We start from the raw sequence: 27,744 nt of genomic DNA on the forward strand, positions 1-27,744 counted from the left end.
TATAGATTAATAGTTTTGTACAACTTCTGTACATATTCTTTTATAAATTATTAGCCTCACATTATAATAATACTGTCTAAGACCTGAAGACATATTGAGTATAAATGTGATACATAATTTTTTTTACTGCCTCTGGATCTCTCTTGGCAATGCCTTCCAGCCATCGTTCTAAGATCAACTTTGAGGGCAAGTGAAAAATTGCCCTCAACCATTTGTATAATGCTGGGCTTTGTAGGTAGAAGGCCAATGCCAGTATTTTTTCACGAACACTGAGTCTGAAATAAAAAAAAAGTATTACATTATAGCAATAAAATAAAACAAAGATAGTAAGGTTTATATTGATACAGTGGTACCTTGACTTATGAGTACCCCAACTTATGAATTTTCCGAGTTACGAGCCGTCGCTCGGTCGATTTTTTTGCTTTGAGTAGCGAACCAAAATCCGAGTTACAAGCGAGCTTCAGATACACTACCACTCACAGCAGATACTGAGGAAATATCAAAACCCTCAATAATAACCAATGTGTAACATCCTTTCAATTTTGATACCACTGGTAGTGTCACCCTGCCAGAATGTTCTATAACGTATGCCCTAAGTAAAGTAATTTTGAAATAAAGATTTGTATCTGTATAAGAAAGCATTACCTGGTAAAGCCATGCGAGTCATTTAGCTATTAAGTTAAAAAAAATGATGGTTTTGGCAAAGAGTTCATAACACAGCCTCTCCTCACTTAGTGATGTAATCATTTACCGACAACTGGGACTTACAACGGGCTCTCTGACCAGTACGCATACCTAAATAATGTATATTACAGCTGATTTCCTCTATTCTGTTTATTACAATATACAGTACACTACTGTATAAACATTTAAAAATATGCTGAAAATGTTATAAATGGTGCAATATCAAAGATGGTTTACACAAACCCACCACCATTATAGTATGCTCCTTACTTAGCAATGAATTCATTTGCTAGAAACAGAACTCCATCATTAAGTGAGGAGAGGCTACGTAGTACAGCCTCTCCTCACGTAACGACGGAGTTCTGTTGCTAAGACCACGTTGGTAAATGAATTTGTCGCTAAGTGAGGAGCATACTATAATGGTAGTGGGTTTGTGTCAACCATCTTTGAAAATGTTTTAATGTCACCTTTGCACCATTTATAACATTTCTGGTATATTTTTAAATGTTTATAGAGCAGTGTACTGTATATTGTAATAAACAGAATAGAGGAAATCAGCTCTAATATACATTATTTATGTATGCATACTGGTCAGAGAACCCGTCGAAAGTCCAAATCATTGTAAATGAGTACGTTGCTAAGTGAAGAGAGGCTGTATTCATTTCTAAGATTAGTCAGGTTGGTCAAAAACACTGCAGACTCTAGTTTAGATGTAGGTTGTAGCTGAAGCAGCTAGCAACTACACTATACACAAATAACCCGCACATAGAAGAGAGGAGCTTACGACGACATTTTGGTCTGACTTGGACCATTTACAAAGTCACAGTGTGACTTTGTAAATGGTCCAAGTCGGACCGAAACGTCGTCGTAAGCTCCTCTCTTCTATGTGCGGGTTATTTGTGTATCGTTCCAGTCACGGTATTGTGTCTTTTTTTGTTATTTAGCAACTACACTATTTAGGCCAACATGTTGAAGATTGCAACATTTCATTTTGATGACTGATGATGATGATGATGAATGACAATTAATAATACAGTGGAACCTCAAATATCGAACTCTCTTCGTTCCAGACAGCTGTTCGAGTGCCATTACCGAACAAATTTATTCCTGTCAGGAATAATGTAAATTAGACTAGTTCATTTCAGACCTTCAAAAATAAACTTATAAAAGCACTTACAAAAATACACTTACATAATTGGTTGAGTTGGAAGCAGTTAGATATTTGAGGTTCCACTGTAATAATATTAAGAATAAGAAGTATACGTATTATTATTTTATTTACAAAACTGCTAAACTCATTTTGACTTGCATTTATTTGGAATTCTACATTGATGCTTCTATATTTAGCTTTATATTTGGTTTATAAACATCTTGATTTGATAAAATAAATTAATGCACAATTTAGATAATGAAAGGCTGTGTAACAAGGCCCCCAGTTAAATTGCAAGTGAACTTGTGATACCGATGTAAGATGTTTAGGAGAAATAGTATAACCCCTTTCTAAAATTTCACTTATTACTATTACCTTTATTTTTTCACTCTTAATTAATCAAAGAAAGCTTGCTGTTACAAAAAACGCGATTCTAAAAGCTTAGAGATCTCCAGTGAATACTAGAAAGGACTGCCCTTCTAGCATCCAGCCTGTTACTGGGTTTTCGTAACAAGTAGTCAGTATCCTTGTCCAATTATCCATTAGAATTCAATATGAATTAATAGTGCTTCAGGATTACAACTGGTAGGCTACTAACTAGAGAAATTAAAATTTAATAAATTTATTAAGTCTAGAGGTATATTACCAAATTAAATTAAATTAATCACAGTAATCAAAATATCAATTCTCTCGAGTTCAATATTATTGTGCTGAAAGCACATATCACATTTATAATTCTTAAGTACCGTCTGGTACATTAACATTTAATAAGATATTACAAATATGTACAAGTTTGTGTATGCGTGTAAGTGCTCTAAGTAGTTCGTTATGTCTCACGACTCGACTAGACTTAAACAAGTGACTGACAAAGTCCTTAAATAAACTAACTTCTTGACCGACTGGCAACCAGAACAGTCTGCTTGAACAACAAAACGACTGATAAGCCGAACAACAATATAACAAGCAACTGCGACACAGAATCAGGAACAAGGAGATAATATAACGACAGCTAGTAGGGACCATCAGCAGATCCTCCACAAAAGTCACAAAACTCCCATAATACTGAATCTAAGTTCAGCATAAGAAAATACCCAACTGTGATCATACACAGAAACCAGTACAAATTAAGTCAGAAGCAACAGCTCAGGACCTGAGATGCTCGGAGTGTCTAAGCGACACACAACCTCAGTACAACGTCGAAAATCACTAAGTCTATACAATGTTCTGTGAACAGAGTTCTACAGAACTAACAAGAATAATGAGACAGACAATCTGTCCAACCACCAAGAGAGTCTAGAGCAGACTGAATACTTCAGACGAGGTGAGGACACCCCCCCCCTCGATCACGTGATAACTCCGTGGGCAGCAGTCGCCCATCAAGAAGCAGAAGCCGGCAGTATAATGAGCAACAAGCGATAATTACAGTAGTTTGACAATCAAGATTTGAACTGAGCACATAATATGTTACATCCTAACAACATAAGTCAAATAACAATATAAAGCAATACATTTACGATTTAGCTATTATCGCAAATATAAGCAATATAAAATTATATGAAAAGGTAATAATTATATATATACATAATAATCAGGTAGTAGGTTGGTAGACAGCAACCACCCAGGGAGGTACTACCGTCCTGCCAAGTGAGTGTAAAACGAAAGCCTGTAATTGTTTTACATGATGGTAGGATTGCTGGTGTCTTTTGTCTGTCTCATAAATATGCAAGATTACAGGTACGTCTTGCTACTTCTACTTACACTTAGGTCACACTACACATACATGTACACGTTTATTTATACACACTCATCTGAGTTTTCTTTGATTTTATCTTAATAGTTCTTGGTCTTATTACTTTTCCTTTTATATCCATGGGGAAGTGGAATAAGAATCTTTCCTCCGTAAGCCATGCGTGTTGTAAAAGTCAACTAAAATTCCGGGAACAATGGGCTAGTAACCCCTTTTCCTGTAAAGATTACTAAAAAGAATAAGAAGAAGAAAATTGTCAAAGTGGGAAGTCTGAATGTGCGTGGATGTTGTGCAAATGATAAGAAAGAGATGATTGTGGATGTTATGAATGAGAAGAAACTGGATGTCCTGGCTTTAAGTGAAACAAAGCTGAAGGGGGTGGGAGAGTTTCAATGGAGAGGAATAAATGGGATTAGGTCAGGGGTTTCAAATAGAGTTAGAGCTAAAGAAGGAGTAGCAATAATGTTGAAGGATAAGCTATGGCAGGAAAAGAGGGACTACAAATGTATAAATTCAAGGATTATGTGGAGTAAAATAAAGATTGGATGTGAAAAGTGGGTTATAGTAAGCGTGTATGCACCTGGAGAAGAGAGAAGTGTAGAGGAGAGAGAGAGATTCTGGGAAATGTTGAGTGAATGCGTGGGGAGTTTTGAATCAAGTGTGAGAGTAATGGTGGTTGGGGATTTCAATGATAAAGTGGGTAAAAATGTTATGGAGGGAGTAGTAGGTAAATTTGGGGTGCCAGGGGTAAATGTAAATGGGGAGTCTTTAATTGAGCTATGTGTAGAAAGAAATTTGGTAATAAGTAACACATATTTTATGAAAAAGAGGATAAATAAATATACAAGGTATGATGTAGCACGTAATGAAAGTAGTTTGTTAGATTATGTATTGGTGGATAAAAGGTTGATGGGTAGGCTCCAGGATGTACATGTTTATAGAGGGGCAACTGATATATCGGATCATTATTTAGTTGTAGCTACAGTTAGAGTAAGAGGTAGATGGGAAAAGAGGAAGGTGGCAACAACAAGTAAGAGGGAGGTGAAAGTGTATAAACTAAGGGAGGAGGAAGTTCGGGCGAGATATAAGCGACTATTGGCAGAAAGGTGGGCTAGTGCAAAGATGAGTAGTGGGGGGGTTGAAGAGGGTTGGAATAGTTTTAAAAATGCAGTATTGGAATGTGGGGCAGAAGTTTGTGGTTATAGGAGGGTGGGGGCAGGAGGAAAGAGGAGTGATTGGTGGAATGATGAAGTAAAGGGTGTGATAAAAGATAAAAAGGTAGCTTACGAGAGGTTTTTACAAAGCAGAAGTGTTATAAGAAGAGCAGAGTATATGGAGAGTAAAAGAAAGGTGAAGAGAGTGGTGAGAGAGTGCAAAAGGAGAGCAGATGAAAGAGTGGGAGAGGCACTGTCAAGAAATTTTAATGAAAATAAGAAAAAATTTTGGAGTGAGTTAAACAAGTTAAGAAAGCCTAGGGAAAGTATGGATTTGTCAGTTAAAAACAGAGTAGGGGAGTTAGTAGATGGGGAGAGGGAGGTATTAGGTAGATGGCGAGAATATTTTGAGGAACTTTTAAATGTTAAGGAAGAAAGGGAGGCGGTAATTTCATGCACTGGCCAGGGAGGTATACCATCTTTTAGGAGTGAAGAAGAGCAGAATGTAAGTGTGGTGGAGGTACGTGAGGCATTACGTAGAATGAAAGGGGGTAAAGCAGCTGGAACTGATGGGATCATGACAGAAATGTTAAAAGCAGGGGGGATATAGTGTTGGAGTGGTTGGTACTTTTGTTTAATAAATGTATGAAAGAGGGGAAGGTACCTAGGGATTGGCGGAGAGCATGTATAGTCCCTTTATATAAAGGGAAAGGGGACAAAAGAGATTGTAAAAATTATAGAGGAATAAGTTTACTGAGTATACCAGGAAAAGTATACGGTAGGGTTATAATTGAAAGAATTAGAGGTAAGACAGAATGTAGAATTGCAGACGAGCAAGGAGGCTTCAGAGTGGGTAGGGGATGTGTAGATCAAGTGTTTACATTGAAGCATATATGTGAACAGCATTTAGATAAAGGTAGGGAAGTTTTTATTGCATTTATGGATTTAGAAAAGGCATATGATAGAGTGGATAGAGGAGCAATGTGGCAGATGTTGCAAGTATATGGAATAGGTGGTAAGTTACTAAATGCTGTAAAGAGCTTTTATGAGGATAGTGAGGCTTAGGTTAGGGTGTGTAGAAGAGAGGGAGAATACTTCCCGGTAAAAGTAGGTCTTAGACAGGGATGTGTAATGTCACCATGGTTGTTTAATATATTTATAGATGGGGTTGTAAAAGAAGTAAATGCTAGGGTGTTCGGGAGAGGGGTGGGATTAAATTATGGGGAATCAAATTCAAAATGGGAATTGACACAGTTACTTTTTGCTGATGATACTGTGCTTATGGGAGATTCTAAAGAAAAATTGCAAAGGTTAGTGGATGAGTTTGAGAATGTGTGTAAAGGTAGAAAGTTGAAAGTGAACATAGAAAAGAGTAAGGTGATGAGGGTATCAAATGATTTAGATAAAGAAAAATTGGATATCAAATTGGGGAGGAGGAGTATGGAAGTGAATGTTTTCAGATACTTAGGAGTTGACGTGTCGGCGGATGGATTTATGAAGGATGAGGTTAATCATAGAATTGATGAGGGAAAAAAGGTGAGTGGTGCGTTGAGGTATATGTGGAGTCAAAAAACGTTATCTATGGAGGCAAAGAAGGGAATGTATGAAAGTATAGTAGTACCAACACTCTTATATGGATGTGAAGCTTGGGTGGTAAATGCAGCAGCGAGGAGACGGTTGGAGGCAGTGGAGATGTCCTGTCTAAGGGCAATGTGTGGTGTAAATATTATGCAGAAAATTCGGAGTGTGGAAATTAGGAGAAGGTGTGGAGTTAATAAAAGCATTAGTCAGAGGGCAGAAGAGGGGTTGTTGAGGTGGTTTGGTCATTTAGAGAGAATGGATCAAAGTAGAATGACATGGAAAGCATATAAATCTATAGGGGAAGGAAAGAGGGGTAGGGGTCGTCCTCGAAAGGGTTGGAAAGAGGGGGTAAAGGAGGTTTTGTGGGTGAGGGGCTTGGACTTCCAGCAAGCGTGCATGAGCGTGTTAGATAGGAGTGAATGGAGACGAATGATACTTGGGACCTGACGATCTGTTGGAGTGTGAGCAGGGTAATATTTAGTGAAGGGATTCAGGGAAACCGGTTATTTTCATATAGTTGGACTCGAGTCCTGGAAATGGGAAGTACAATGCCTGCACTTTAAAGGAGGGGTTTGGGATATTGGCAGTTTGGAGGGATATGTTGTGTATCTCTATACGTATATGCTTCTAAACTGTTGTATTCTGAGCACCTCTGCAAAAGCAGTGATAATGTGTGAGTGTGGTGAAAGTGTTGAATGATGATGAAAGTATTTTCTTTTTGGGGATTTTCTTTCTTTTTTTTTGGGTCACCCTGCCTCGGTGGGAGACGACCGACTTGTTGAAAAAAAAAAAAAAAAAAAAAAAAAAATCATTGCAACCCTTCAGGGGTTGCAACACCCCCCCCCCAACACAACAGACGGTCGCACTAGGAGTTGCATTAATGTCTTTCACATTACTGATTACTCAGGTTACATTACTAACAATATAATATATAAATTAATCAGTCACTCTCGTGCCAAGCACTTCTACAATTTCACAGCGTCCGTCACTAGGATATGCCCCTAGTACTAGGGCAGTACACAGTATCGTATCTCTGCATACTCGAGGTTATGTACATCAGTGTAGAGACAGGCTAGCGCAGACTAGCTTGGCACGATGAGGCTCGATCATAGTAGAGGAGACTGCATTCCACTCTTAAGTAGTGGTTGTGGAATGCTATGCAGTATGGACATCTGAGTATGAAACAGCTTAAGCAGGTGTGTAGTGAGGGGGGGGTCTGCGGCAGGACAGTGTTGCGTCACGCAGTACAACACCCACACCACACTACCCACTCAACACTCAGCTTATGTCTCCTTACCACACACAACAATACTGTGAATATATAAATATAATAATTAGACATGACATGAGTACTGTATAGTTAATATGGGCTGGAGGGATTACGTTACTTTACTGAATTTGACATAGCAAGTAACAAAAGATATTTGGGCATAAAATTACGTAAATTTTAAATGGGGAAGTGCCCAAATACTCGACAAAATGTTCCAAGGACACCACAAGAGCTAGAGCCTCTTTCTCAATAGTGGCATAATTTTTCTGGTGTCGTTTAAGTTTAGATGAATAGTAACATATAGGATGGAGAATGTCAGTGGATGTTGTCTGTTGGAGTAGCACAGCACCCACTGCATAGCCACTCGCATCTATATGTAAAAAGAAGGGAAGATTGAAATTAGGACTTTTCAACACAGGAGCAGAGGATAGCAAGCGCTTCAACCTTTTGAACAAATCTGAACAATGTCTAGTCCAGATGAACTGAACTTTGATACTAATGAACTCAGTGAGAGGTGCAGGTGGAGGTGTGTGCGCTGGCTTGCCTGTCACTTGACACACGTGGCAACGTCGCACATGCTCAGCAACTGTTTTCTTCATCTTTGGCCAAGTAAAATGTTTTGCCAGTTTACCGAGTGTCTTCTTGACACCCAAATGTCCTCCTATGGGACTATTGTGAGCAAAATCAATGGCTTGTTCACGAAATGTATCTGGTAACACTACGAGATGCTTGACTGTGGTGGAAACACTATCAGCTGACAACTTACATGCACCATTACTATAATAGTAACAATTATCGAGATCCTTTGCTTCACTCTCAGTAACTGCTATATCTCTCAGTCTTTCCAGTGACTGATCAACAAACTGATCCTTGATTAAATCATCATGGGTTAGAAATTTAACATCAGGTGTGTCCTGACTAGGTTGATGACCGGGGGGAGTCAGTGTTAATGATCCTGGGCGCAGAGCGTCACTAAACAACATATTCAACCCCAAATCATGGTCATCCACTAACTCAACAGGAGACAAGGAAGGTTGTTGAATCTTTGACATAGCTCTAGTAATTGCACTGAGAGGAAATAAAATAGGTTTCTCTCTACAAGCTTCAATGGCATAATTATCATCAGTGTTATTATCAATCACAAGTGGTTCTTTACATATACCAGCATGAAGGATATCGTTCCCTATCAACAAGTCCACTGACCTGATGGGAAATACACCACTGGATATACCCACTGAAATATAACCAGTATAATAGCTTGTTTGAATATAAACTTTGTGAAGAGGTACTTTTATAACAGCCCCACCATAGGCTTCTAACAATACATCTATCTTGCAATAGGTATCGTCAGTTACGGGCAGTACATCTTCTCTTAATAACGTGAGATAACTGCCAGTGTCTCTGAAAGTAATTATTTCAGTTAGATGTGATTCGTTAAATCCTACTTTACCTCTCGAAAAGTAAGGACTCATGGCTGAACGAATCTTTTCATCAGATACACTTTCTGATGCTAGTCATCTGTTCTGAGTAATATTATCTAAAACAGTAGGATCAGAGGTATTACTAGGATTTTGGTGCCTTTGTTGCTCGGAAGAGGATACGACTTGCGTGGGGGCGCCAGCCGCACGACTGCTTCTCGTATCTCTTTCTAACTTATAGCAATACTCTCTAGCATGTCCTTTTCTGTTACAATATGTACATTTAACTTTCTTCTTCTCGATATCAGATTTCTGTCTAGCCACAGAGACAGATTCAGGATTGTGAGTTTTCCTGGTAAAGGTACGAGAAGTTACAGTAGCAGGTACATCAGGCCAGCAATGAGCAGCTGATTTAGGTTGCCAACTTCTAGGACAATTTTTAGTTACCTTGTTTCTTTGTGTTTTAGTACGTACAAGTTTGTGAGAAATCTCGTAATTGTCTGCTAATGCTGCAGTTTCCAGAATATCCGAGGTAGAATGATCGATCAGATATTCTTGTATGTCAGCAGACATACAGTTGTTAAACTCTTCGTGTAGTAACAACTGAACTAGGCTGTCGTAGTTGTTACACTTGGCAGCTCTAGACCATCTCTCAAAAGCAACTTTTTTCTCACGAGCAAATTCTACACAAGTCTGATCTTGTTGTCGTTGTAATGTACGAAATGCTCTTTGATAACTTACAGGTAACAAGTTATATGTCTCTAGAATAGTTTGCTTGACAGCGTCATAACTAATGTACTTAGTAAATGGTAAAGCAGCGGTACAAGTTTGAGCTCTTCCTGTCAACGCTGTATGCAACAATGTTGCCCAGTGCTTACGTGGCCAGTTCATAGCACGTGCCTGGTTCTCAAACACATCAAAATAGGTGTCTAAGTCACTTTAAAAAAACTTAGGAACCATTGATGCAGCTTTCTGCACATTAAATGGGTCCTGTGATCTATCAGTCTGTTGTCTTCCCAGACGAACATTTTCTCTCTGGAAATCTTCTTCGTTCAATTTCCTCTGTGCCTCTATTTGCGCAGTCTGCAACATAATGAGGCGTTCAAACCTCTCAAACTGTTCCTGAGAGATAGGACCAGTAGGTAATGGAGGAGTAGGGAAATTAACGTGGTCTGGACGGTCCTTAGGTCGGACACTTTGTCCAGCCGTCTCTAGAGAGTCTAGATCTGGTCTAGGATAAGTCGATACAGGTGTAGCATACACTGTACTAGTGTGTGGCTGCGTCAAGCTAACAGTTAGGAGGGAAGGCGTGAGCGAGAACTGAGCTACACTAGGTTCAGACTCTAGGCTCACTCCTGCCTTAGTTGCTCTTTCTTCATCAAATAGAGTCATACTTCCTAATTGTGACACTAGGCTTTCTGAATCTGAATCATAATCAGACATTTCTGTATGAGCAGGAAACAACATCTCTTTAATTAATGCTCTGACAGTTTCTGCGGTGTAATTCCTGTTATACGTCACACCGAGATATTTGGCTACTCGCCAACACATCTGAAGTTTTAATGTACTTAACTCAGACAAAGTCAGAGTATCAATTAACTGTTTCACTTTGGCATACATAACGAAAATAATTGTACTACGAGAGAGTGATTATTGGAAACTATAATCCTGATAGGAATTTTAGTGTTGGTCGTCTTAGAGTTAGAACTCATAAACAGTATTTCCATCTCCTTGGATCAAGAGACTCAGTCAGGTACATACATCCACCTGGTATGTTGTACAAGACTAAACTCAAAGTCTTCAGATTAAGAAAGTACTCAAAGTGTTTGACCATAGAGGTACTAGTATGTCAAACTGGACAATTTCTCCAACACCTTGGATCAAGAGCATCCCGGACAGGCCCCCATTTGTTACAAAAAATGCGATTCTAAAAGCTTAGAGATCTCCAGTGAATACTAGAAAGGACTGCCCTTCTAGCATCCAGCCTGTTACTGGGTTTTCGTAACAAGTAGTCAGTATCCTTGTCCAATTATCCACTAGAATTCAATATGAATTAATAGTGCTTCAGGATTACAACTGGTAAGCTACTAACTAGAGAAATTAAAATTTAATAAATTTATTAAGTCTAGAGGTACATTATCAAATTAAATTAAATTAATCACAGTAATCAAAATACAGTGGACCCCCGCTTAACGATCACCTCCAAATGCGACCAATTATGTAAGTGTATTTATGTAAGTGCGTTTGTACGTGTATGTTTGGGGGTCTGAAATGGACTAATCTACTTCACAATATTCCTTATGGGAAAAAATTCGGTCAGTACTGGCACCTGAACATACTACTGGAATGAAAAAAGTTCGTTAACCGGGGGTCCACTGTAATATCAATTCTCTCGAGTTCAATATTATTGTGCTGAAAGCACATATCACATTTATAATTCTTAAGTACCGTCTGGTACATTAACATTTAATAAGATATTACAAATATGTACAAGTTTGTGTATGCGTGTAAGTGCTCTAAGTAGTTCGTTATGTCTCACGACTCGACTAGACTTAAACAAGTGACTGACAAAGTCCTTAAATAAACTAACTTCCTGACCGACTGGCAACCAGAACAGTCTGCTTGAACAACAAAACGACTGATAAGCCGAACAACAATATAACAAGCAACTGCGACACAGAATCAGGAACAAGGAGATAATATAACGACAGCTAGTAGGGACCATCAGCAGATCCTCCACAAAAGTCACAAAACTCCCATAATACTGAATCTAAGTTCAGCATAAGAAAATACCCGACTGTGATCATACACAGAAACCAGTTCAAATTAAGTCAGAAGCAACAGCTCAGGACCTGAGATGCTCGGAGTGTCTAAGCGACACACAACCTCAGTACAACGTCGAAAATCACTAAGTCTATACAATGTTCTGTGAACAGAGTTCTACAGAACTGACAAGAATAATGAGACAGACAATCTGTCCAACCACCAAGAGAGTCTAGAGCAGACTGAATACTTCAGACGAGGTGAGGACACCCCCCCCCTCGATCACGTGATAACTCCGTGGGCAGCAGTCGCCCATCAAGAAGCAGAAGCCGGCAGTATAACGAGCAACAAGCGATAATTACAGTAGTTTGACAATCAAGACTTGAACTGAGCACATAATATGTTACATCCTAACAACATAAGTCAAATAACAATATAAAGCAATACATTTACGATTTAGCTATTATCACAAATATAAGCAATATAAAATTATATGAAAAGGTAATAATTATATATATACATAATAATCATTGCAAGCATTCAGGGGTTGCAACACTTGCATACTAATTTTAATATTTTAATTATATTTTTATTTACTTTCTTTCTTTCAATGCACTGGCCATATCCCACCGAGGTGGGGTGGCCCCAAAAGAAAAACGAAAGTTTCATTTAGTTTACATTTAGTAATATATACAGGGGAAGGGGTTACTAGCCCCTTGCTCCCGCATTTTAGTCGACTCTTTCGACACGCATGGCTTATGGAGGAAGAATTCTGTTCCACTTCCCCATGGAGAATTTTTATTTACATACTATACAAATTTGCAATTAATCATAAGATATGTAAACAAATTTTGAAAAACTGTAACCAAACTGACCTGATGCCTTGTGTGTTATTACAGCTGGACTTGAGCTGTAGTGTGAAGAATATCAGCTGATCTTCTGTCAGAAATCTCGAGGCACCATACACAAGATCTGCCAGAGTATATACTCTTGGTCTTTTTCTTATTTCCTGTAGTGCACGATAATACTTCTGTTGCAGGGATGCCACTTGCTGGTTGTAAGTCCTGGAAAAAAAAGTACAGTACAGTGGACCCTTGGTTTTCATGTTTAATCCGTTCCAGAGCCACTGGCCAAAACCAAAATCAGCCAAACCCGAAACCATTTTCCCCATAAGAAATAATGTAAATGGAATTAATCCGTTCCGGACACCCAGAAGTATCAACAAAAAAAAATTTTTTACCTTAAATATACATTTACAAACACAAAAGAATGAACATTAACCCTTTGACTGTTTCAGGCCCCTCTCTGAAACTGTCATTCTATGTCGCCAAATATTCAAAAAAAAAAAAAAAAAAAATTTCTTATGAAAATGTTAGGAATATTTTTGTGAATGTTTTAAGCCTAAAAAAATTTTTTTGCCATCAGTACTTACCGAGATATAGAGCCGCAAAGCTTGCAGAAAGTGACGTGCGTATGGCAACAGCGGCGACTGCCGCCCACCCGGTATTCTTTTATTTACTCTAATTCAAAGGTTTCTTGCATTTTTCAATATTTTTCTGTTCCAGGTAACTTATGTGGCCTGTGAGACCAATGTAAGGTGCATTCTTCAAATATACACTCACTGTTTACAACACAATAACAGAACAAACTTTATCACTATTAGTTTGTGTATACACTTTGTTTACACAAACAAACAATACAAAACAATGTTTATTACTATTGTTCCATAATATATATACATATGTACAGTCACTAAACATGTTCCTAGAACTGCTGCAGCTTGTGGAACTCTTTGAAACATGGGTATATGCAGAGGGGCACTTCACACTCCTCACACATAAAACGAGTGTCTGCGTGTTTGTGGGCGTTTTGTGGTATGCATACATACATAACACCTCTTCTGAGCATTTTTCTTGGCAGCAGTAGGAGGCAGTTGTATGGGGTAGTGATCACCAGGCCTGAAACGAGATGACGTGTGTGGGCGCTGGTCTATTGCAGGAGTTGCTCCTTGGTACTTTGCAATTATTTGTCTGATTACTGACAGGCAAAATTCACCATATTTTGGTGTTTTGTTGGTCTTCAACTTGTATGTGTTATAAGCATTTAGCATAGAGATATCAACAAGATGGAAAAAAAGTTTTATATACCACTTATAACTCTTGCGTACACAGTCTGCAAACCCAATCTGCATGTCACATTTGTCCACTAAGCGCATATTGAGGTTGTAGTCCATGACAGCTGCAGGCTTTAGAATGGGTTCATTGGTCTCTCTATTGTCCCTGCCACTGGGTACCATTTCGTTTCTGTGAACTGATGTCAACAATGTGACATCACGTTTGTCATGCCACCGAAATGCCATGATGTCATTGGCAGCAAAGGCTTGCACCTCACCTCTGCGAGTGCCAGCGTCGAACCTTGGCATATGTTTACGATTACGACGCACTGTGCCACACACGTCTGTCAAGTTCACTCGCAAGAAATCACTGAGTAAGGGGCTTGTGTACCAGTTATCAGTAAATAACATATGCCCCTTACCAAGATATGGTTCCATCATTGTTCAAACCACATCACCAGAGATACCCAATAACTTCATGGTATCTCTCAAAGTATTACTGCCAGTGTACACAATGATATCCAAAACTAGACCACTTCTGCAATCACACAGTACAAATAGCTTTATACCAAAGCATTTCCTCTTGCTTGGTATATATTGCTTGAATGAGAGTCTTCCTTTGAATAAAATCAAGAACTCATCAATAACAAGCTTCCTGAAGGGATAAAAATACATGCAGCATTTTTGTTTCAGGTGCATAAACACATTTCTGATCTTATATAACCTGTCGCTTCTGTCAGGCCTGGTTTTGTCTGAAAAGTGTAACATACGTAACAGTATCAGGAAACGATTGACACCTATAATGTCACTAAAACCTGGAGTTGAAATCAGGCGTTCTGTTGCCCAGTATGTGGTGACAGTGTGCTTATACACATGTGGCATAAGCATTATTGTGGCAAAAAACAGGTACATCTCTGCCACAGTTGTCTCCTTCCACTTGTGTAGCCGTGATTTTGGTGAGAGAATTGTATTTGCCATGGTGTAATCACAGTATGTGTTTGTTTCCCTGACAATGATGTCCATCAGGGGTTCATCGAAGAATAACTCAAAGCAGTCCAGTTCACTGGCATTGTTCCCAAGTGGATAAGATGGCTTTATTCCACTTTGTGTTTCATCAAAGTCATGGGGACTGGGAATAAACTCGTCACCGTCCTGCCAATCCCAGATGCGGTCTGCTGGTGGGGTCTGGATATTGTACCATGGTTGTGGTTGTGCAGGTTGTGGTTGTGCAGGTTGTGGTGGTGCAGGTTGTGGTGGTGCAGGTTGTGGGAGTGTGGGGTAGGGTGAGGCTGGTTGTTGTGCAGAGTCAGCAGTGTGGGTAGTAGCGTGGCCCGCTGATGGTACCATATGGGCCGTGCCACCCTCACTATCACCACCACTGCCTGCTCCATCACTCACATCATTCATACCCATCGTTACAATATCATCATCTTCACTATCAGGTCGTGGTGTAGGGCCACGGGATGTGCTCCCAGAGTTTCTCCTTCCCCTTGGAACAACATATGAAACACTACCAGACCACATGCTACGTCGTACATACTGCCGCTTCACTGGGGAATATTCACTCTCACTGTCACTAGAACTGCTTTCAATGACCTTGAAATCACTATCACTATCACTGCTAACATCTGGGTGTTGTACACGACCAAATAGTTTCCTCTATTGTCCTGGTACAGGCGAACGCGAACGTGAACAAGCCGGCCCAGCACCAGAGGTGGAAGGTTGTGGGTCATCACTAATTACGTTATCCTGGGCACTTTTTCCGGTAACACTCACTTCAAAACCCTGGAATTCACTGTCACTGACATTTTCATCGCTGTTAGAGCTATCACTTGGGAACAAAAGACCTCCAATCCGCCGAGGAGTGAGGAACTTCTTACCGAGAGGCATGGTGAAAATGGACTAACAACATGGCGTTCCCACAATGCACCGCTGGGTCCAGATTTTTTTCACAGGGTGCACACCAACCACTGAGACCCATTCTCTCTCATGTAGGCCTACCAGGCCTTTCCCGCTTGATTTGAAGCTGCTAGAATTTGTGCGTATAAATACGTCAGAAACATTGGCTCGTAGACGTATTTATACGTCGGAAACAGTCAAAGGGTTAAACATGACACTTACCTTTATCGAAGGCTGTTGTTGCTGGAAGGAAGGCAGGGAGGATGGGAGAGGGAGGATAGGTTATTGTTTGGAAGGGGAATTCCCCCCCATAAGGACTCGAGGTACCAAGTCCTTATCTGGGGTCACTTCCCTCCTTTGTTTTTTACTGTCACTACGACCAGCTTGGGAGTCACTGGATCCCTGTCACACAAAATATCTGTCCAGATAGGTCTGTTTCTTGTCATTGTAAAAGTCACCAGCACAGATTGCGACAGCTTTCTCAGGGTGATGTTCCTCCACAAATGAATGCGCTTTAGTTCACATTGCACAAATCTCCTTAATCTTTGAAGAAGGCACCTTCTTCCATCTCTTCTTCCTCCTCCTGTGAAGCAATTTCCTTTTGGACACAATCTGGCCACAATTTTCTCCAAGCAGAGTTCATCGTCCTGGAAGTCACTCCCTGCCAAGCCTTATCTATAAGGCCTATGCAGCGGAAGATATTGAAGTGATTCTTCGAGAACTCTCTTAGGGTCAAAGCACTAGCACTAGGAGCTTTCTTTGGGGGCCATGGTTGCTTATTTAGCAGTCACACATGATAAACAAGTGGCAAAAACAAAGGATTATTACGAAATGCTTCACATGACCTGGGAGGATATGTTCAATGACCCAGAAACAACGCTACACTGGCTGAGAATGCGTGCGGAGGTGGCTTTATCTGCACGCTGGGGACTGGACAGGTTCTGTATGATCGACGAAAATGGAGGTAATTGACAAAAACTAAAGCCAAAAATTGACGAAAAAAAGTTGGCCAAAACCGAAATCAGCGATAACTAAGATCTACAAAAACCAAGGGTCCATTGTACAATGTTCATACATACTGTGTATCATGAGTTTTAAGCACACCTGTATATTATCTTAATCCATTAAAGATTTTGCTTGAATCCTTATCATTCAATTTCTCAATTTTTTCAATAAGCTTTTAACACACTGGCCATCTCCCACCAAGGTATAATGGGACTGATATCCCATTATATCGAGGGTTTATGGTACTCAATTTTAGGCCGATACCAGTACCGTCAACATTATCGGATACCAATACTTCATATAAATCTGTAGTGGAAGGAAGGCGGAGTAGGGGTCATCCTAGGAAAGGTTGGAGGGAGGGAGTAAATGAAGTTTTTGTGTGCAAGAGTGCATGAGCGTGTTAGATAAGAGCAAGTGGACGCAAATGGTTTTTATGACTTGACGTGCTGTTGGAGTGTGAGCAAAGTAATATTTATGAAGGGATTCTGGGAAACCATTTAGTCAGACTCGAGTCCTGGGGGTGAGAAGTACAGTGATTGCACTATGAAGGAGGGGTGGAGATATGTTGCAGTTTTTTAACTGTAGTATAGGCACACCTGTGGCAAGACAGTGATAGTGTGAGTAATGATGAAAGTGTTTCTTCTTTTTTGGATCACTCTGCCTCAGTGGGAAATGGCTGTGTTAATAAAAAAATAATTATCTTGAGGGTCTACTGGTAATAATAATAATAATAGTAATACAACACAGAAGCTGGCTACAAAATCTTACCTCATCATGTGCTTGCTTTTGATCCTTCTTCCTCGTGATGATAGTCTGGGCTTGCTGCCATCCACCTCTAAATCAGTGTCAGCTTTGCCTTCATCACTTGCCTCACACTTTGCTTGTGATGTAGATGGATAGTTGATGTTGTCACTCTCACACTCTGCATCATTAGTTAGCTTAGGGATTGTGAGAGGTGTAACACTTGTAGTCTTGCCTGTGGTTGTGATCACATGATAGATGAGGCTTTCTTCATCATTCACTATTGAGTTCTTACCCGTATACACAATTTGTATTTTGGTCCTACCACCTGGACCAAGCATCACCTCTACCTTATCTTCAAACTCATGTATTGGCTTGGATTCATTGATTGAACTGGATTTATTAAATATGGAAGATGAGTAAATGCTTCCTTCAATGTCATTCACTTCTTCAAGTATATCATCATCTAGAAAATCTTCATTCACCGGTAATGAAAATTTCTTTCCAAAAACTCCAACATAGTTACTAAAAAGGTCATCATATGTCTCTGAGGGTTCACTTTTTCTGCCTCTACCCCTGCCTCTACCTTGGTGTGTAAACTTAGAAAAATCATTTATTAAATTTACATCCTCCTCATCAGAAGTGTTAAAATCTGATACATAATCATTTAAAACTTTTGATCTTCTTTTCCTCTTTGATTTACTTTCAGTGTCAGTCTCTGCATCTCCTGGGTCCTCAGTGCTGTCATATGCCAGTGATTTTGTGATTGTATTACAGGTTGATTTTCCAACATGAGGGCCAGAACTCGATTTCTGGGAATCATTTATTGTGATTGTCTGAGGCTTCATTGTTTGAGGAACAGAAGCTCCTTTTCTTGGACGACCCCGTTTTCTCTTGAATACAACTTCTTTTGTCTCGCACGTTACCTGTGAATCCCCAAAGGTGTTGTAAGTGGCTTTTACCTCAGGCAGTGGCTCCTCCTTAATTGTTATCATGTTTTCTCTCTTAACATCTGAGCCTGTATAACAGAAAAGACCAATTAAGAATATTATAAAAGAGGGGCAGGGATGTTGTAGTTTAGAGCGAACATCTGACCTATGATGTAATCTCACTTCTGGCAAAACAGTGACTGAATGAATAATGAACGAGTTTCCTCTTTTATTCCGTCACTCTACTTCGGCAGGAAATGGCCAATATGTTAATTTATGAAAAATTATTCATATTGTTTTCAAAAGTGACAGGGATAGATGTACTTTTTAATATCTTATAGTTCTTTTCTTTGGCATAATATAGCACATTTTTCTCAACTGTTAGTAATTAGTAATGCCACTGCTAAATTGACTCAAACAAAGTGAGCCATGTTTTTAGCATACCATATATTTCAGGTGCATCCTCAAAAGTCTTTAACCCTGTCACTGTTGCAACCCCTGAAATTGAAAGTGTTGCAGTTTAAAAATAATAATAATTTACTATCTGAAATAGTAGAGAATCTTTTTCTGAAGGTAGTGACACCAAAAATTTTGTATTTAATGGCACAATAATGGAATTAAGCAGGTCGAAAGTTGGCAGCCTTGGCGCAATTTAAACATTGGCGATTATGCCCAATTTTTTTTAAGCCAATTCCAATGATCAATCTGACCCAATTCTTAGCTATTTCAAGAGCATCCTTCTGTTCTATTACTTGAGCACAAGAAACTGCCCACTCAACTATCAGAACTACCCTATAATGTGCACAGAAGTTTGTAATTTGGCCAGTTTACACAAAATTACAAAAAATTCCGGTTTAAAAACGCAGTCTAAAATAAACACTGTAGGGATTCCATCCTACTGATTAAAGTACTCCTTCACTTGCCTTGCCTTCTGCTCCTTCCTATTGTCTCTCAGTTGTGACTTGATAATGATCCAGAACAAACTTGAATGGCATCTGAAGTTTCCTCTTCAAATTAGTGGTTAATAGTGAAAAAAATATTTCTCTGATCCATGTCTACAGCTAGGTCTCAATTTAAAGGAGGAGGTTCAAAATCCAGAGTGGTCTATGAGATAAAACTAACTGTTACACAATATATATAAGTATGATAAGTGAAATTCACAAAACATTTTGAAGATTTTTTTAACAAATCGGCCTATTTCCACTGAGGTTGGGTGACCCCCCCCCCCCTCCAAAAAAAAAGGGGGAGGAAATACATTCACTGTCATTCATTCAATCACTGTCTTGCCAGTGCTGGCACCACAGCTCAGATGACTTTCCAAACTGCAATAGTGCAAGCACTGTTGCAGTTTGGATTCAAGTCTAGACTAACCAGTTTCCTTAAATTCTTTCATAAACAATAAATAGGCACAATATCGTGGCTAGAACAATACACAAATAACCCGCACACAGGAGACTGAAACTTATGATAATGTTTCAGTGTGACTTACAATATTAACTAGTTAATGGTCTTCAAGTCAAACCAAAACATGGTCATAAGTTTCAGTCTCCCATATGTGGTTTGTGTATCTTTTTGTAAATGTAATGATGGCCTGATTGAGTTTAATACACTTGTCAAGGATCTGGTATGCATCTAATGCATAAAGCAATGGACTTTTTTTTTTTGCAATGCACCAGCCATCTCCCACCAAGGCAAGGTGACCTAAAAAGAAAATGAAAGTTTTTTCAAGTTACAGTAATTTATACAGGAGCAGGGGGTTACTATTCCCTTGCTCCCAGCATTTTAGTTGCCTTTTACAACATGCATGGCTTACGTTGGGAATATTCTTTTCCACTTCCCATGGGGATGAAAGGAAATAAATAGAAACAAGAACTATTAGGAAAATAGAAGAGAACTCTGATAGACATGTATACATATACATGTTCATAAATGTGTAGTGTGACCTTAATGCAAGAGGACATAGCAAGATGTACCTGTTATCTAGCGTGTTTATGAGATCAGGAAAAGACACCAGCAATTTTACCAGTGTCAAATAATTACAGGTTTCCGTTTCACATGCATTTGGCAGGACGGTAGTACCTCCCTGGGTGGATGCTGTCTACCAGTCTACTACCTACAATGGACAGCTGTACCATACTATAATACATTCAAAAGAAATGTTAAGAACACTATCATTATGCTATGTTCATAAAGATGTTCTGTTATGTTATCCTGGCAGTGTACTGCAGTATATATGCAATAATGCAACCCTCTGCTTCTGCCAGTGTTGTCCTTTTACTTTCTGATACAGTGGACCCCCGGACTTTGTAGTTGTCAGATTTCATAACATTCAGAAATAGTAATGTTTTTTCGTCAAAATATTGGCTTGGTGATCGTCATTAAGTTCGGCAATAGTAATTCATCCCAAACACATCCACACAGTAACAGCGGCCCAATACTCAATGTGCCATTGTTTATCAGCCAGTTAGCACGATCCCACGTGTTCATACATTTCGTATTATTCCATTTTTTTGGTGCTTGCAACTACTAAATAAGCCACCATGGGCCCCAAGAAAGTTCCTAGTGCCAGCCAGCCCTTTGGTAAAGGGCTGAGAGAGAGGGGAGAATGTGCCTTCTTCAGTGATTCTGCGATATGTACAATACTAAAGCAGCAGCAGTCGATAAAGGCTATAGCGCCAGCCAGCACTATAGCCTTTATCGACTGCTGCTGCTTTAGTATTGTACATATCACAGAATCATTGAAGAAGGCACATTCTCCCCTCTCTCTCAGCCCTTTATATTATTATAATCAAAAAGAAGCGCTAAACCACAAGGGTTATACAGCTCAGCTCTTTATAGCCTGTAGCAAGTAAGTTAAGCAATTAATCGACAGAAAAAGAACAGCACGAAACTGACTCCTCCAATGTTGTTAGAGTTATATAGGGATACTGGATAACACCACCACCTCTTGCTGCTGCCTTCACCACCATTATAGAAGGCTTATTTTTCAGTGGCCCTTAAACACCCAAATCAAACAATACAACACTTGTCAGTTAAGGAGAGAGACACATGACATATTTTATTCATTCTAGAGTATGTATCATGTTTCTATGTTATTAATATTGTTTAGTATGTTATATTAGATGAATTGTGCTAGATAAATAAGCTGTAGAATTAATATTAGTGTCATATTGAAGGACTATCGTGTCCTGTTTCCCAACACTCCCCTGCCGCCGCCACAATTCTTAACATATGCCAGAAACAAACCTCTCTGGAACACCTTTTTGAGTGACAGGGGTCCAGTGACTCTCAAGCTGGTCCTAGTGGCATTAAAAAACAAAGAAGGGAAGTAACCCCAGAAAAGGACTTGGTACCTGAAGTCTTTATGGAAGGGGATTCCCCTTCCAAACAATATTAACTCCTCCATCCTCTCCCCTTCTCCTGTATGCCACACATCAACAAGTCTTCAATAAAGGTAAGTGTCATTTTATTATTGTTTTATTCTGCATGTCTCATTGTTTTCTGTGTAGGTAAATGTATATTTCATGTAAAAAAATTTTTTTTTTAATACTTTTGAGTGTCTGGAACAGATTAATTGGATTTATGTACATCATTTCTTATGGGGAAAATGAATTCGGAAATCGTCAGATTCGGGTTTAGTCACTCTCTTGGGAATGGATTAATTATGATAACCGGGGGTCCACTGTATTTTAAATACAGTTATATTTCCAAATGGAAACACTGAAGGAATTATCGCATGCACAAGCACCTTTACTCTTAATTTTCTAATACAAAATTTCCCAGACTCACTAAAATGATCTTTACTAGATTCCGGCAGCAGTTGAACACAATCCTCAAGTGGTTTTGGTGCATTCTGAGTTTCCACGTTCATCTTGGGCAATGATGCTGCTTGTGATGTGAAACTTAACTGGTCATCTCCCCAGCTCAATCTACTGTCCTTACTTTCAAAACCTTGAATACACAGAAAATATTTTTAATGGTATGATTATTACCTGTTTCATGAAATAAATGGATAAATGAAGTAATACATTTATTGGAGGTAATTCATACTTACTGTGTAGTAGCTTTCTTTTGTGCCAAACAATGCTACATGTATATTACATGTAAACTACATTATCTGTGTAGTACTGCATGAAACAAAATAAAAATTTTAATTTGAATACAGTAAAACTTTGTTATTTGTGAAGGGTATGTTCCAGAAGATTCAGGCAATATCAGATTAGTAAATAATAGTGGCAGCCACCAGGTTAATAAAAGTAAACCTTCAATATAACCAATTTTTTTTTTTCAACAAACCGGCCGTATCCCACCAAGGCAGGGTGGCCCGAAAAGAAAAACAAAAGTTTCTCTTTTAAAATTTAGTAATTTATACAGGAGAAGGGGTTACTAGCCCCTTGCTCCCAGCATTTTAGTCGCCTCTTACAACAAGCATGGCTTATGGAGGAAGAATTCTGTTCCACTTCCCCATGGAGATAAGAGGAAATAAACAAGAACAAGAACTAGAAAGAAAATAGAAGAAAACCCAGAAGGGTGTGTATATATATGCTTGTGCATGTATGTGTAGCGTGACCTAAGTGTAAGTAGAAGTAGCAAGACGTACCTGAAATCTTGCATGTTTAAGAGACAGAAAAAAGACACCAGCAATCCTACCATCATGTAAAACAATTACTGGATATCGTTTTACACTCACTTGGCAGGACGGTAGTACCTCCCTGGGCAGTTGCTGTCTGCCAATCTACTACCTACAAAATTTTGGAAATACGGGAATAAAATGTTGGGTCAACTGATTTGTAAATAATGCACAAAGTCTATTGGTTACAGAATTGCCTATTATTTTTATGATCACAGCAAACCAATCACCATTACCAGCCACCTGTTTCCCTATTAATCCAGTAAATTAAGAATTTACTGTACAGTATTTTAAAAGATGTGCATTTTTCAGTATTCAAAATTTGTTTCAAGCTTTAGCTCAACAATGAGTCTTGGATGTTTTAGTTTGTTTAATATATGTACCTGGAAATTATTCAGACACTGATTTTCATAAATTATTTTTGATTATGCCTTCATCAGATTAATAAATATATGTATCTCTATACATATATGCTTCTAAACTGTTATATTCTGAGCATCTCTGCAAAAGCAGTGATAATGTGTGAGTGTGGTGAAAGTGTTGAATGATGATGAAAGTATTTTCTTTTTGGGGATTTTCTTTCTTTTTTTTTTGGGTCACCCTGCCTCGGTGGGAGACGGCCGACTTGTTGAAAAAAAAAAAAAAAAAAAAAAAATAGATTAAAATATTTAATGTTTTCTTTTTTCAATTTGTAAGCCTTTTAAGCGTGCCTGTAATTGGTAATGACTAATAATATTGGCATCTCAGAGAAATTAAGTTATTTTATATTTAACCTCTCTGTATTATTTAATACCTATTGGACAACAAGCCTTCCCTGTACATACTGAACACAGCTTTCATAGGTTTAAAAACATAAAATATAGAGAAAGCATTGGTATTGGTACTGGCCTGAAATTGGGTATCACTGAAAGTTTTGGCATTGCTCCATCTGTAATTTCATATAAGTTATTTTATCAAAGAAAAATTGGCAGGCATCTTTTAATTACACTTTCCATTTCAAATTCCAGTACAAAAATTAATGGATTTTAATAACAATGAATTAATACAAATTTCCATAAAAAGTAAACTCAGCCTTAGGGAGTAAATTCTTAAAAACTTGGTTTTTGGGAACAAAATATAGAATATCCTTAGAGTTACAGTCCAGGCAGACTTACAGCTGGTAATACATATACATACTGTGGGAAAAGAGCTCTGTAAACTATAACAGATATACAGCACGTGTACAATAAAGACAGTAAAAATAATGAAAGTGTAATACTGTATAAGCAATGTCACAATAGTTTTCAGAACAAAGCATACTTACCAGATTTTGCATATACTTGGATGTTTGGAATTGCTGAAGGTGTGAGTTCTGGCTGAGAATTGATAAGAGAGATATCTCTTGAACAAAAGTGATCTGAGCATATCCATATCTTAGATTTCTCATCAGTTTCAGATACAAATTTGCTCAAGATTTTCAGCCAAACAGCACACCTGTAAAGTTTTATGTAACTGAATACATAATGTATATACAAGTTTAATAGACACACATTATAATTGCCTTGTACCCAGGAAACAATATTTATTATTCTGGCAAAGTGAAATACTGTATACAGTAGTATACATCACAAGCCAAATATTTTACAGAAATTTGTTTTAATTGAATATATTGTGGTAATGAATAGCAAAAGCTTTAATTTAGATTTGCAATCTTTCACCAATATTTTAAGTACGACACTCCACTACAATGGATTTAAAATTCACTGGTGTGGAACACATTTCAACGGGAAAAACAAGGATGTTTTCCTGGCCCCTGTCACCCCTAAGCAAAGATATGACATTAGTCAGTTTGTGTAGTTTTGGGTTTGTTGTAATACAAACTGATCATCCAGTAGATATGGCAGCAGATCATGAATTTGAAGGCAATTCATGCATCAGGAACCAATCTCAGAATGCAATGTAATACCTCATGCAATCTGAGTGTTAGCCGAGGCTTTTGGATAACATCGTTAATGATGGTCAAGTGCATGTCTAGGAGAACCTCAACAAGCCAGTGTCTTCCTTTTCCTAAATTAAAAATGACAAAAAACAAAAAAGTCAATGAAATGGAAGAGGAAGTGTGCATAGTACTAAATAAAAGTTTCAGATTGTTTACATAAGAAGGCATTCTATATGTAATAAATTTAAATCCCAAACAGATAATTGAGTCAGAGGATTATACCTGAAGTATACCTGGAGAGGGTTTCGGGGGTCAACGTCCCTGCAGCCCAGTCTGAGACCAGGCCTCATGGTGGATCAGCGTCTGCTCAACCAGGCTGTTACTGCTGGCTGCATGCAAACTGATGTATGAACCACAGCTCAGTTGGTAAGGTACTGACTTTTGATGCCTGTCCAGTGCCTACTTGAAGACAGCCAGGGGTCTATTGGTAATCCCCCTTATGTATGCTGGGAGGCAGTTGAACAGTCTTGGGCCCCTGACACTTACTGTGTTGTCTCTCAGTGTAATCATGACACCCCTGGTTTTCATGGGGGAATGTTGCATCTCCTGCCATGTCTTTTGCTGTCACAGGGATAGTGAGATAACTAAAATAAATAATAAAGAAATTATTAGCAAATGTTTACAAAAAAGAGCACATATTAATGAAAAAAAACATGGCAGAAGAATGAAAGAAATTAAAAGAGAGGGCAGTAAGTGACTGATGCTCTTAATTGATTATGGAGTGTCTAAAATTATAACCTGGCCTGGTAGGCAATGCTCTCACTTCACACGCTGAGTGTCTGTGGTTTGATTCCTGGCAAGTGTGGAAACATTGGGTGTGTTTCCTTACATCTGTTCTCCCATTCATCTAGCAAGCAAGTAGGTACTTGGGTGTTAGTCGACTAGTTTGGGTTGAATCCTGGAGCCAAGATTGAGGACCAGTGGAAATAAGACAGACAGTCCTTCGATGACGCACTGATTTTCTTGGGTTACCCTGGGTAGCTAACCCTCCTGTGGTTAAAAATCCGTAAATCTTATCTTATAAACCTGGAGCCAAGTTTACTTTGATTACTTCAAAATAGTACTGTAAACAGTTTAAGACAAACACTGTCAGAAACTCATCTACCATCACTGGAATGTATACCTTTACTCAAACAAACTTCAGACCCTAAAATACCTCACCAAATTTACTATGTAATCAAAATAATGGAACACAGTACACAATACCCGGTAGTTTATTCAGGTACAGCTACACATAAATACCATTACATAAATGATCATACATAGCAGTATATGTATAAATACCTAGGATAACCCCAAAACTGACTTATTTCTAAACCATACCACGGGCGGGGATAGAACCCGCGGTCATAGAGTCTCAAAACTCCAGACCGTCGCGTTAGCCACTAGACCAGCTAGCCACAATAAGATTCATCCAACTAGGTATATTTCTACACCATAGGAAAGTTAGCACAAGCACCACTGTGACCACAAATGCAAGTTTTTACAGACGAATCTCCAGCTAGCGTGGCCGTGACGAACTCTAGCTCAAGTCCCCTCACTGCCGTCAACATGACTCACGAAATCGTAATGACACGATTGCAGTCGTGTCATTACGATTTCGTGAGTCATGCTGACTTATTTCTATTAGGTTCCTTACCTATGAGGATCCTCTGGCAGGGTGAAGTACACAGCATCAGTCCTGTACGTGGAGTTCCTGCAACCTCTGATGCAGCAGCCTCTGCTTCCTTCACTAGCCAACTCTGCCAAACTTGCTAATATTGCATCTTCTACCGAACCATCCATGTTACATATATAAAGTAACAGATCTTTCTTCTCAGTCTCCTTGTTGGGCTTATAAGGGCCAGTGACAGCTTATGAAGTATCGAGTCCTACTTCCCGGTGGACGGTGATGACCAGACTCAGGCCATGAAAGATCAGGAAGTAAGTTTACACAGGTACACATGAATACAGTTACATAGATTATTACATATAGCAGCATATGTGTAGATTACCTAGGATAACCCAAAAAATCAAAGTGACTAATTTCCATTGGTAGTCCCTTCGTGAATAGAAACGGAAACTAGAAGTTTCTAAATAGACCATGTGGACTCGCCAATTATTATTATTATTATTATTATTATTATTATTATTAGAAAGAGGAGCTAAAGTGGACTCGCCAAGCTCCAGCAGATTATTATTATAATCAACATTAAGCGCTAAACCCACAAGAGTCATACAGCCCTGTAGCTCCAACAGAGCGGAACGCCCACAATGGAGTTCAGTAACCGGCTTCCCACCAAAACCATTAAAGAAATATCATAGAACGGAAAACTGGAGCTGGCTATAATTGAGTCGATGACAGGTGCCCCTCCTACAATGTGCCCGGCGGGCAAAGATGAGGACAAGTGTCCCAGAGAGAATGGGGAAAATTTGTGACTAATATTCAGGCAAGAGCAAGACGCCTACACTCGATGAAGGCTGGTGTAGAAGTCTGAGAACTCTTACCCGGCCCGGTGGCCTGGTGGCTAAAGCTCCCGCTTCACACACGAAGGGCCCGGGTTCGATTCCCGGCGGGTGGAAACATTTCGACACGTTTCCTTACACCTGTTGTCCTGCTCACCTAGCAGCAAATAGGTACCTGGGTGTTAGTCGACTGGTGTGGGTCGCATCCTGGGGGACAAGATTAAGGACCCCAATGGA

General features: G+C 39.0%; 1 protein-coding gene across 3 annotated transcripts; it reads right to left on the reverse strand.

The window, feature by feature from the left end:
- Positions 1-26,948, reverse strand: LOC128690798 (uncharacterized). Of its 3 annotated transcripts, none has more exons than XM_053779521.2 (6): positions 25,030-25,053; positions 24,388-24,557; positions 22,244-22,405; positions 17,553-18,543; positions 12,643-12,831; positions 2-275 (listed from the first exon to the last, which is right to left on the reverse strand). In XM_053779521.2, exons 1-6 carry the CDS (start codon positions 25,032-25,034, stop codon positions 77-79), a joined length of 1,716 nt encoding a protein of 571 aa, XP_053635496.1. In that variant the 5' UTR covers positions 25,035-25,053; the 3' UTR covers positions 2-76. The 3 variants fall into 3 exon arrangements, with proteins under 3 accessions (XP_053635497.1, XP_053635496.1, XP_053635495.1); XM_053779520.2 differs by lacking the exon at positions 25,030-25,053 and adding an exon at positions 26,702-26,948 and having other exon boundaries at positions 3-275; XM_053779522.2 differs by lacking the exons at positions 24,388-24,557; positions 25,030-25,053 and adding an exon at positions 26,702-26,911 and having other exon boundaries at positions 1-275.
- Between the last annotated feature and the right edge of the window lie 796 nt (positions 26,949-27,744).

This window comes from Cherax quadricarinatus, chromosome 24 (assembly GCF_038502225.1).
Source record: "Cherax quadricarinatus isolate ZL_2023a chromosome 24, ASM3850222v1, whole genome shotgun sequence".
Lineage (NCBI taxonomy): Eukaryota > Metazoa > Arthropoda > Malacostraca > Decapoda > Parastacidae > Cherax > Cherax quadricarinatus.